General features: G+C 38.4%; 1 protein-coding gene across 4 annotated transcripts in view; it reads right to left on the bottom strand.

Moving 5' to 3' along the window:
- Positions 1–829: 829 nt before the first annotated feature.
- GRIA4 (glutamate ionotropic receptor AMPA type subunit 4) overlaps positions 830–12,223 on the bottom strand; it is a 211,865-nt gene continuing 200,471 nt past the window's right edge. The window contains exons 14-16 of one of the 4 annotated variants that reach the window (XM_053934311.1): positions 10,935–11,049; positions 8,543–8,677; positions 830–1,955 (exon numbers count right to left, since the gene is read on the bottom strand). In XM_053934311.1, coding sequence (XP_053790286.1) covers positions 1,791–1,955; positions 8,543–8,677; positions 10,935–11,049 — 415 coding nt within the window. In that variant the 3' untranslated portion in view covers positions 830–1,790. Of the gene's footprint in view, positions 1,956–8,429; positions 8,678–10,934; positions 11,050–12,223 lie in introns of all 4 variants that reach the window. The other 3 variants (XM_053934313.1, XM_053934314.1, XM_053934312.1) reach the window with 3 other exon arrangements.

The raw sequence follows: 12,223 nt of genomic DNA, 5'->3' as shown, positions 1-12,223 counted from the left end.
CCTGCTTTGCAACTCTGTGGCTGTCTGTGTCAGACAGCAGGAGCATCAGCTCAGCAGTGTCTGGTTGCTGTTTTTGGCAGTAGCTGGGGGTTGGTCCTTGCTGGGCAGCTTTGGGCTCACCCAAGGCCCACTCTTCGCCCATGAGAGCCCTGGAAGCTGAGAGAAGCACCAGCACCAGGCTCATGGGCCTGGGAAACTCAGGAGCTATGATTACTCCAACTCTGAATTCACTTGCAGTCTGGGCTCTGGCACGTGGCTGTTACTCTGGTGGCAATACTCTGGATTTGGACACCACTGCCAGGCCAAGGAGAATGACCATCATAGAACAGACTTGCTGTAACTTTGCACCTACAGACATGCCTGCTCTTGTTCACATCTGCCTTTTATTCAAATGGTGGCTTTTAGTCTTTCCTAGGCATGCCACTGATAGGCTGGGGGATGAAAACCGAGGCTCCTGGACACCAAGCAGGCTGCATCTATCATCTATCACATCAGTCTCAAGAACTGTCATCTGTACTTCCTTGCTCCCTGGTATCGCTTTCCTTGACCTACCCAGATGACAAACACTATCACTAAATAGTTGTCTAACACTTCAAAAAGGTTTTTAGTGGCTAGTACTAAAATACCTAATGAATAATCATGACAATTCTTTAGCTGCTCAGAGTCCTTCCTCCCTGTTTAAGTGCCTTAAAAGCACTTTAGAAATGTGTGGGGACTCAGTCAGACTGACTCTGACAATATTCTGAGTCCTGTTGTAAGAAATGAACAGCCCTTTTCTATTTTCCAGGAGGCATCCCTAATGACCAGAAAACAACTCAAGCTCTGTCAATATTATAAGAACAATTGTTGTTTTATTCTTTTTGGTGGGTACAAAAACCACAGTTTCTTACACAGAACAAGATTATAAATAATATCTGTAACATGAGTGACCCGTAGTCTCTTTTGATTCTACACTGCAGACTGATGAAGTACTCTAAACATTTTATCATTTTGTTTCTTGTATTAGACAGATGCAAATCTGTGGAACACAGAATGATGGAACAGAATGAAGGTAACAGCAAACAAGAGGATGACCAACAACTTTTATAAAAAAAAATTCTCTGAATTTTATTACAGTGATGGCATTTTATATCAATTATTGCAATGATTTTCCCCTAAGATGGTTAGAAAAAAGAATTGTGTTGTCCTCTACTGAATTTACATCAGTTAAAAAGCAAGCATGTTTCTCTTTTTCCAAAGAAAATGTAAATAATTTCTTTATTTTTTTTCACAGGATTTACATATTTATTATTTTTTTAATCACAGTTTAGTGATTCATTTCTACAGCTGAACAGCTGAGTATTCTTCCATTGTATATATTGATGTTCTGGAGACACAGGTTAGCATGTTCATTGACTTCTATAGCTATTTTTCTCTCATTGTCAAAACAAAGACCAAAATGGTGTCCTTTCTGAGCATGTTCTTCACAGTTTAATGCGCTAAATTGGCAAGTCTTATTAGTTTTAAGTCCACTCAAGTGAAATTTGTTGCTGTTAATACACCCTTCCCAGCCCCCTCCCCCCAACAAAACTAAATTATGAATTTTCCTGATATAAAATCTGAGTTTGGGTTTCCGAGCTGAGCTCATGCACACATTGTTGCTGATGATGTCTGGCGCATTTGGACGTACTTCCCTTTCTCAGCCAAATTATTAGTTCATCAATGACACTCCCATGTCGTTACAGTCTGTGCTGTGTTCCCATCAGTCACCAACACAGTTTGATTAAGGCACTCAATTATTTTTTTGGTTTTTATGGTAGGTCCGATGCAATTACAGCCAATCCTGAACTTTGTCTAATTGCAGCTCCAGTGTGCACGGCCTTCGGGCAGTCGGGAGTCAATACGCGTCCGTTTTCTCCCACGCTCCCTGTGATGGATAATCTGGCTTTGTTTCTTATGGCTTCAGAAAAGGTAAGCTAGGTTTGAAGAAAAAGCAGAGGAGAGGAAAGTGTTATAATGTTTCTGTCCTTCAACCGACCAGGACACAGCAAACACCAAAATATTAAATTTTAGACATCTGCATTTTTTCATGTTAACGTTAAATATAGAAATAGTAATCATCATAAATAAAATACATAGCACTTAAGTCTACAGGGGAAAAAAAGACTAGCAATTCTGAGGGTAAATTTCACTACAATAAATTGTTACTGATTTAAATATAAAATTTGAATTTGATAATGAAATTAACTGAAGAGGTAATACCTTCATCTAAATTGCTTCAAACTAAATTTATAAACAGTGAGAAGACCTTTTGGAACCTGAAAGCATTAGCATCTGTGAATAAAGTCATGCACAGGTGTTTATAGGCTTTGACCTTCAACTAGGAATGCCAGGATTAAATATAACTACTGAAAATTGTTTATAAATTGCAATAACTGTACCAGCTATCTGGCAATTCCTTCATTCAAATCTGATGAAATTATTACTTATTTTCACAATGGATGTATTTAGTACCAGGAAATCTGAAAACTGTCATCAAATCTCTTTCATATATATATATATTTTCCTACAATTAGAGAAGGTGATAACTTTCAAAGAAGATGCAATTTATTGAGAGAAAATGCAGTTTTCTACAGTTTTCTACATTATGTATAAATTTCCCATAAGAAGGTTTAAATTTTTGTTCCTTGGAAATCTTTAGTTTCAGCTAAATCAGAACAAAATATCTTGTTTAGGGACTAAATTATTCAAGAAAAAAATCTGGATTTGTTAAAAGACTTATAGTTATTCTATCTAACTTTAGTCATCAAAAAATCAGTAGCTAAATCTAAAAATCTAATAGGGCTCTCAAGTGATTATAAAAAAAAAAAAAGCCAGGATGACTAGTTTAAAGTAAATGATTTCCAGATTACTAAAATTAGGGTGTCTAAGGTAAAAAAATGCAGCAAGGCATCCAAACTATAGTACATTAGAAGAGATTTCAGAGATAACTATGTTAAGATACTAATTAGTGGGGAAATCTGATTTCTAGTCAGAAGCTATGTAAATGGTATGTAGGGATGCAGTCTGAAATACTAATTAGGAAGAAAGGGAGATAGGAGCCTTCACATGGGAGCAAAAGGATGACAAACATCATAAAGTCATTTTGTCTGCTTTGTTACTAATCTGTACATTTTGAACTTTTTCCCTCTGAGCCCAGTTTCTTCTCCTTCTGAGGTAGCAGTGAAATCCTGAGCTGCTGTTTGATATGTGGAATTTATTTTATATATGAGTATATAGGGATGAGGAAGAGCCCTTAAAACTCCCAAACATTTCCACTGCTTGTGATGCACTTCTGTGGAAATGCACCAGTCCAATATTGCATTGTCATCAGTAGCTCCTTCAAAAAGTTGTCAAAAATACAGTGGCTGTTTGTGGCACAGTCAGATTTTGGATTTAAAAGCAGCTTTCCTAACCAATTACCCTAAACACATCAGCCCTCAAAAGCACCCAAATTCAGGAAAAAGCCTCAGCTTACAGAATGCATTATGGCATTGCCCTTACACTGGAAAACCTTGGCTTTGGTAAAGGGCATCCTTTGAAACCTTTCCCTGCCACCACTGTACTTTGTGGCAGGGACTGTCACCAAACATATCTTGATCTAAAACAACACCCAGATACAAAAATGTAGCAGAGGTGGTGAGGAAGTGGAGAACTGGGCCTATACATTACCAAGAACTTCAATTATTTCCCAGCAGCAAATAAAAATCTCTACATTAGCAAAGCACAAACACAATGCAGTGTGGTACAGATCCACGTGGTGCATGTCCTGAGTCCCACTGCAAATGGACACCGGTAACTGCAGAAGTGCAGAGAACATGTTCTGGTCAATGGAAAGAAAAAAAACTAAAGGTGCTTTAGTGTGGAAGAGGGATGAGAGTCCAAACCAGACTAAAAAGCAAACTTGGGTGGAAAAGGGACAGCTTGCTCCAGATGGGTTAAATTTCCCAGAAAGTCATCATTGTGTACCGGAGTCTCTTCAGCACACTGATCATCTGTTCATGGTCATTCAGTTTCCCACTGAGTAAGAGCACTCAGATTTGTATGGGATATACAAGTTGTATGTAACTGTGCTAGCTCAGTCTAAATAACTTTCTGGCCATTGACAACACACTCAGGACAAAAAAACAATAAAAGGGATCCGGGATAAATAAAAAAAGATGAAAAAAAGAGAACAACACTTTCTCAGTAGCCTTCCACAGAAGAACAGAGAAGCTGCAAGGAAACAATTCTTATCCTCAGTGCAAGACTAACAACAGCTCAGCAACACACCACAGGACAACTCAGACACTTACAAAGCCAGGAGGATCAGGTCAAACTTGTACTTGGGACAGTGCCACAAAGCCAAGTAACCAGGTAGGCATCTGCTCTGTGTTTTAAACTGTGTTACAGGTAAGAAGCCAGGCTAATACTCTGCTTAACTGTGCTGCTGCAACTTCAGATTTATGGCCTGGATGCAGAAACAGTTTCAGGAGTGGCTGGGATAAGAGGGAAAAGTCTCGGTATTTCCTGTGAATATTATCCAAACCATGAAAGTCTCCTTTCAATAAGTGTATGCGGTTAATGGTGATAATGTATTTTCAAATTTGTCATTAGTTTTGATTAGATTAGTTGTGAAATTAATCACATGAAAACACTGACTGCCCTGTTCCTAGAAGGGAAATGGAATTTCAGAAAATTATATCCTCAGTCTGTTTAATACAAATATCCAAGCCTGTGTGTGTTCTTTTGTTGTTCAGGCTCCCCTAGTACGTGGGTCACATGGAGGGAGCTTTGGCACAAATATCTAAGATGAACTTTTTATATATTTTTCTCTCTTGACTATGAAATTGGAACTATACAAGTCAAAATAAGTACATTACACACTTACTGAGCCATCCTGTAGCACTTCACCTTTTTTTGTAGTTAATTGTAATAACGATGTTTTTCATTGCTTTTTGTAGTTTTGTAATTAGTTTCATTCATTAGTTATAAACAGCAGCATGGGATGGGCGAACAAGAGAAGGCAGCAGAGCTGGAAGCTGGTTCCTGAGCTTCATGGCCCACTGAGAAGACCATGAAGAGGTGGTGATGGAGGCTGGCTGGATACTGGAAAAACCCCTTCAAAAGCCTGTGTGTTTGGGGTGAGGAACTCAGCAGGGCTTTGCCTTAGAGCAGATGAACAGAAGGATGTTAAACTCCTCACTGCTTTCGGTATCAGCTCTACTTGTACACTAAGGGCTTAATACTAATGGGAAACTGCTGCCTGGAGGAGGAGCAAAGGATTGTTCCCTCCTTAAAACAAATTTCTTCCCTCTCTTCAGCAAATGCAACTGCCTGCCAGTGCTTCTGAATGTCTTTATCCCATACATATAGACTAGTCCATTATCATATAGACCAGTCCACACATACAGACTAGTTCTTCATTTTCATTTTCAGCTGCCTTGCAGGCAGGGTGAACTTCCCTGAGGTAACTCATGTTTGACTGTATGAAACTAAAATAAAAATCAGGGTAATGAATATTAATTGTCAGGAGGGTTATTTAAGCTATTTTATATTAGTTTAAAACATATAACATTAAAACTATTTTATGTTAGCTTAAAAAGTCAGATGTGTTGGTTACTCATGCAGGTTAGAACCACCAGGCAACTTTCCATATTAGTGAGTTTTAGTTCCAATACGATCTCTTTACTCCTTGGATAAAAAAAACAAAACAAAAAAAAGATATCAAAGTTTTCAAAATGTGTAAGACAGACATATTTCTGCAGAAATATGTGCAGCCATCATCGTGGGCTCTGTAATGCTGCCAGCTAAACAGGGGTTTATGACTAGCACGTGTATGAACAGATGGCATAGTCCCCCTGTGCAGTGTGGCACACAGGCAATTCTCACTGCCAGTGTGAGAATTGCTCAGGAGAGGATGACTGGGCCTTGGCAGTCTCCCACATATGAGCATAAGCATTTTTATAAGAAGTTCACTTGAAATTTCTCAATTTCATGTAAATATTGCCAAAATAATTTTTTCTGCCAAATAAGCAGAAAGAATTTCAGAAGTCTGTAAATATTTGTTAAAAATCCTAGTGATTTTTTTTGAATTTTAAATGTCTGAACCCTAAATTGTTAATTATCAGAAGTTTTGACTGACCTAAAAATGAATTTTCAGTAAAATAAAATGCAACATTTTCGTATCTTTTTTTGTATTGTTTAAAGTATATTTTTCCAATAGGAATTAAACCCTGTGTTACAAGTCCTACAGAAATCCAGATTTTACAGTAAGGTATTTATGATCTTTCCTTTAAATACAAAACCCAGTTAGCTCTATTTTTTTATTATAAGAAAACACTAAAACAAAAAAAAAATCCTGCAAGTATAATCAGTGTCTGTTGCAATGGAATAACAGAGCTGGTTGGCAACTGTGGGGATTGTCAAGTCATGCCATGTTTAGCATGCTCAGCCAGTTTGGGTCAGGTCAGTCTTTGAATGAAAGCTTAATTTTTTTGTTTGCTTTTTTAAAGACTGTATTTAAATACACTGCACTCTGTAAACTTGATAATGAATATGTTTTCTGGGATTCTTACTTTTATACTAGCCTGGGGACACTCTCAGTTATGAGCACATCACTAAAGAATTTAAAGGAAAAAAGCACCCTCACTTGCATTTTGCACAAGGATGTGCACAGGATGACTTCTTTTTAAGACCCTTATTACTGACAGTAGGGAGTGGACTTGGGAGATTAATATTGGCATCTGGAAGTCCTGTTTTCCAGTTCACAGTAATGAACACTGGTCTATACTCTTGGAGTACCCTTGGCACATAGGGTGCCTCACATTTTCTCTATGAACAAAGTGCATAGCTGACAGTTTGGTTTTTTTTTAACGTGGGGAAATTGGCAGCTCTGTGACAATTAGAATATACCCAGTCATGACTCTTTCTAGAACAAGGAAGAAAAGAAAATCCCACAGAACAGTGTGTAGGGGACAGTTTCCCAGCCAGCCCCCTCCCTCGCGCCCCGAGAACCCACCTATTCCTCGCAGCGCTCCAGCTATCATGCTCAAACAGCATTCTCTGCTCACTCTGTGTTTGCTCTGTACTGTATGGTTCGGTACTGTACGGGCTGTGCCTTTAGGCTGTAAGCTCCTCGGGACAGGGACCTGTTATGTGTCTGGCACACTTCACCTACTGTACAGCGCCGTCTACTCCAGCGCTATATAAATAATAAATAAAAAATAATAAGTGCATCTCCAATTGTTTCCTACAAGTTTTTTTTTTTTTTCTTCTAGGTGGCGACATAAGTACTATATTATTTGTCTCATTTCCCGAAATTTGTGTTTTCTACTTCCACTATATATGGATGGCTCAGGAAAATGTAGCTGAAGAAAGTTGTTAACAGAGGAGACATGTGGCTTGCTATTTGTAAGGGCAAGGGAGCTCTAGCATGACCGGGTAGGGTGCTAGCTGCACATTCACTTATAAAGCAACCAGCATAGCTTGGGAGCTACGTAAAAGTTATATTTAGAAGCTCAATTTGCTGCTGCATGCCATTTCCAAAGGTCATGGAGTTGATTTGTCTAATGATTAGTTGGCAAGATACTCACTGTATGGATGAGAGCAAGTACATTAGTAAACCATCCCTGCACACCTACTCAGGGGAGCTATGCAGGATGCAGCTCGGCAGCATCAGTGCTTCAGCCTCCAAAATCACTGCATGAATGTCTAAAATACACTAGTCTTGACCTAGGTAGGGGGGTTTGTTACTGAAAGCTGAGGATGATAATCAAGTTCTATCCACTGCTTAGTGACTCTTTGTGACTATTACAGTGGGCAAAAGTTGACCTGAAGCAGGATATTGTGGGGAGAAAAAAAAAAAAAATAGCCACACAATTAGCATAAAACATGTATCAAAGGGAGGGTGAAGGAACAGGGAGGGGAGGAGGGAGAGAAGGTAAAACAACATTTAGACTTCTTGTAACAGTGCCTTTTCTTCCATTAGGTTAACTATGGTTCAGTGATGTTGCCTATCCTAAATCTTGGTTACAGATAGGGCCAATATTGAATAATACAGGCTTGCAGCAATTTGTCACTAGTAGAGTGCAAACCTTTCGGAAAATACACTTTCCAATCAAGTACTTAAAATCTGGCCCTCAGGATATATACTTTCTTATTTAAAATAGTTGTCATCTCTCAACTGATTTGACAACTTTGAGTTGTTCAAAATGTATTTTTCATGTTAAAAATTCCTTGCAATGCAGATGTCTATTAGCAACATAGAATAATATGCTGTACATCTGCAGCCAAAAGAACTGAACCACTTTGCACTGAAGTATTCCAAAATATAAAGCTCTGTTCAGAAGCAAGCACCACTAGACAGACATGTCACAACACTGCGTTACAAGATGCATCACCCACTCGCTGTAGTAGGCCCTAAGTCCTACCCCTAAATTTTAATACTTTCGGTTCCATATACGTTGTAACCTTCTCTATATGTTGCTAAATTCTGGGTATTCTGCGAGGAAGTTGGGTTAAAAGTCTGTGCACTCTTTGCCACCTTCATTCGTTTCGCCTCTGCCCTGGACTTGTAACAGAACTCTATCAAAGCCACCAGCATTGCCAAGCCCAAGCCTCCAACCAGAATGTAGAAGACTCCAGCAACGTTGCTGAGACTCAAGGCACTCGTCTTGTCCTGGGAAAACAGAAGTGACACAGTTAACCCTGGAAAATGGATCCCAAGAAGCACAAAACACACATTAAAACGTTAGAAATAGACAAGTAACAATGTTTAGCTGAAATTTAATGACAGTTGTTCACATACTTTAGCAAAATTTGACCTATCTGGATCTATAAAATATATTTTAAGCAACTAGTTTTCCTGGTTGGCATAAAAAAAATATTCTAGTATATTGCCAACATATCAGGATGTCATTGCTTGCTTACTGCAAAGCATTACTTCCATTACATGGAGAATTAAGCAATGACATGTCTAGGTCTATTTAGGGGACATTTCAGCACTGATACGAAACTGCATTTATGTAAAGCTCTTCAGAAGCCTAGGAATCCTGAAATCTGCTTTATGTCAGACAAGACTCTGCTTGATCTTTACAAAAACCAGTAATTGTACTTGTGATAGGCATTGCTGTTAATTTAAAAGATCCAGACTGAGCTTCTGATACTTCAATGACAGGCAAAAATAACATATGAGGCTTAAGTTCTTTCTTTGAACAAACACTTCCTTTGAAAGTGCACACTGTACCATACACATTGTGATATATTTGCCTCTTACCTATTATTGTATTTTGGTTTTATTTTACTATAGATACAGTTCTGGAACATGCCCATGGACTACTAAGCTCAGTAGCAGTATACTTCTAAATATCAATTTATGCAATTTAACACATTTTTCATAATTTAGATAAAAATGAGGATTTTCTTTAGCAAATTATTAAATATTCATCATTTTAGAATCACCTTCTTGGGTGTATTGTAGTAAATAACTATTCTGCATTTCTCTATACTTCACTGCTTAGTTATGAACCACATTTTTTTTACTTGAAATCCATGTGCTTTTTCAGCATAGTTCTCAAGGAACTCTCTCAGGATTGACTTCATATGCTACATTGTGTGCCTTAAAATACTTATAAAGCTTTATTCTTATGCAGACTATATAATCTTTAACTAAAGTAAGGAGAGTATTTAACTTCTGATTGTAATCTCTATGACATTTTAACTTATGAAGACTGCAAAAAATTTGGATGTTTAATTTAAAGAGGCACTATTCATTGTGCAATCAGTAGATTAGCACAGTAAAGGTTCCCATGGATGTACAGAGATGATTGGGGTTTATAGCTGGGCTCTGCTTTGTGCCTTTTTAGCTTGCTAGGAAGAGCCTAAGTATCTTGGAGATGGCTGTTCCTCTGGTGGCAATTGCTAACCATGGTGCTTGCAAACAAGGAGGAGGCAGGAATGAGAAAGACCTGCCCTGATGTAGGTGATGGGTTGAGGCTTTCTCAGCTGTTATTTACAGGTACTTTGTCACCCACTTAAATGATTTTCACTCATTTTTTTTTCAAAGCACTTGCCAGAAAAAGCAAAATGTATTGAAAGCTTGTTTCCCACATTAATTTTGTCAAGGTAAGTCTCGGAACATGCAGGCATCAAGCAGTCAGTGCCTGTCATTATTTCCTTTTAGCTGTGGCTGCAGAGGCTGACATGGAGTCAGGTACTGTGAAGAAATGTCAGACTCCTCAAATACAGGGCTGGCACTGACTGTGGTGTTTCCCAGCCATCAGAAAATACCCGTTTCTGGGTCTGTCTCCACAAAGAGAAGGAGCTGTCAGTTCTCTGGAACTGCCAGGATTCCTGTTTGGGTATGGACTAAGATAAACACTGGAAACTGCAGAAACTATTAATTACTGAAGCCTTTCACTTCAAAGTTCAAGTTTTCAGCTTTAAAGTTGAGTTTTCCTTGGCCCTCAAGGAGCCAGGGACATCCTCAAAGGCTGCAAGACATCACCTTCCTGGCCAGCAATGAAAGGCAATCCTTTCTGCCAGCATTTCTTCTTCTCAGAAAACTGCTAAAGCAGGCCAGCTCCTAAAGAACTTGTGAAGGGACATTTCCTAAGCAGTCAATGGGAAAAGTCCATACCCTCCAGGCAAGAAGGAAACAGCTAATCTAGCCTGCCTCTTCCAAACCCAAAAATCTGCTTTGTATTTCTTCAAGAGATGCTCTGAATATGTGGGATGATGTTTGTTGATTTATATCACTGAAGACTTTAAAATGCAATAGTGCTTCCTTAAATTAAAGTGTGGCTGCCATCAAGATGGGCCAAAGTTGATTCATTCTGTGTCTACAGCTGCTTATTTTATTTCTATGTCATTTTGTTTATTACTTCCTCTACTGCTTTGTGAACACGATAGTTAGGTCCCGAACTGTAGCGACTGACCTTACTTCCAGAGTCCTTGGGTCCACATTCACCTTTATCGTACCACCATTTGTTTTTCAGCTTGTCTAAGACGCCTGCCTCACTGAGTTTCAAAACGGCAAGGTTTACAGGAGTTCTTCACGTGGAAAATAACATAAATAACATTATATATGTTATTTTATGTTATTCAAGTAAAACTACATAGAATCGCATTGCAAAGTGACAGAGCAGAGGCCACAGTGGGTGCTATGTCATGTACTGTTGGCCCAGGTTTAGAGACAGACATATGACCGGGACCTGCTCCATCGCTTTAGGTAACAGGCACATACTGCTGGGGAAGATTTGTAAATAAATAGTATGCAATTACTGTGAACCCAAAACTATTGGCTTACACATATTAACAACATACCCTTCAGAGATATATGTAAGACAACTGCATATGCGACTTAAGAAACATTAATTTGTGTTCCTTGCTTTCAAACTATTTTTAGTTTGCACGCGTACAAACTAATAATATGATTTGGCCATAGGTATTTCATTTACTGCCCTCAAAATTATCCTGGCAAGAAAAGAAGATGCTTCCTGCAGTGTGCTGCCCATAACCATTTGGCACAGCCCTGTAATAGGAGGCCTGCATGCAAAGAACTTGGGGGGAGAGCTGCAAAGATCCCCTTATCCTCAGCTAAGAAGGACAGCTAGTCTTCCATTTTAATTTCCCATGTCAATATTATTTTAAAATTCAAAGTATTTCCTTAAATCTCACATATTCGTGTCAATATTTCAAGGGTCCCAGGCTGGTGATAAATTTCTGCTTGGAATAGTTATTTTTACTGGTGGTATTTGCTGTGGGTGATGTAACAGAGTTTAATATTGAAATGAAACCTAATCCCATGCCTCAAAATGTTGAAATGCTATGGGTTTACAGTGAAGTTGCTTAAACTCATTGAATAATCTCAGAGTATTATGGTAATGCCCCACTTCATGCAGATCTATCACTATATGTTTTAAAAACATATTAAATTATTAACAGACTTTATTTTAAGTACTTTCCACTTCAAATCATTGCCCAATTCTTAATGGAATTATGTGGTAGGCATATGGATATCTATTTATGTGCAGGTGTGCATGCAAATACAATATATATCAGAGAAGCAGGGAGATAAACATCAAATGGCATGTGATAGATAGCCTTCTAGTGATGTTAAATGTCATGATACTGTGTGTGCCAGCAGATTTCTATGGGAAAATGTATCTCCCATAATATGCCATAATTAATTCATTACTTAAACATTAACTTATGGATTCAAGGC

The sequence above is a fragment of the Vidua chalybeata genome, chromosome 2 (genome assembly GCF_026979565.1).
Source record: "Vidua chalybeata isolate OUT-0048 chromosome 2, bVidCha1 merged haplotype, whole genome shotgun sequence".
NCBI lineage: Eukaryota > Metazoa > Chordata > Aves > Passeriformes > Viduidae > Vidua > Vidua chalybeata.
Note: the sequence above shows the minus strand (reverse complement) of the source record. Positions and strands in the feature narration are given on the sequence as shown.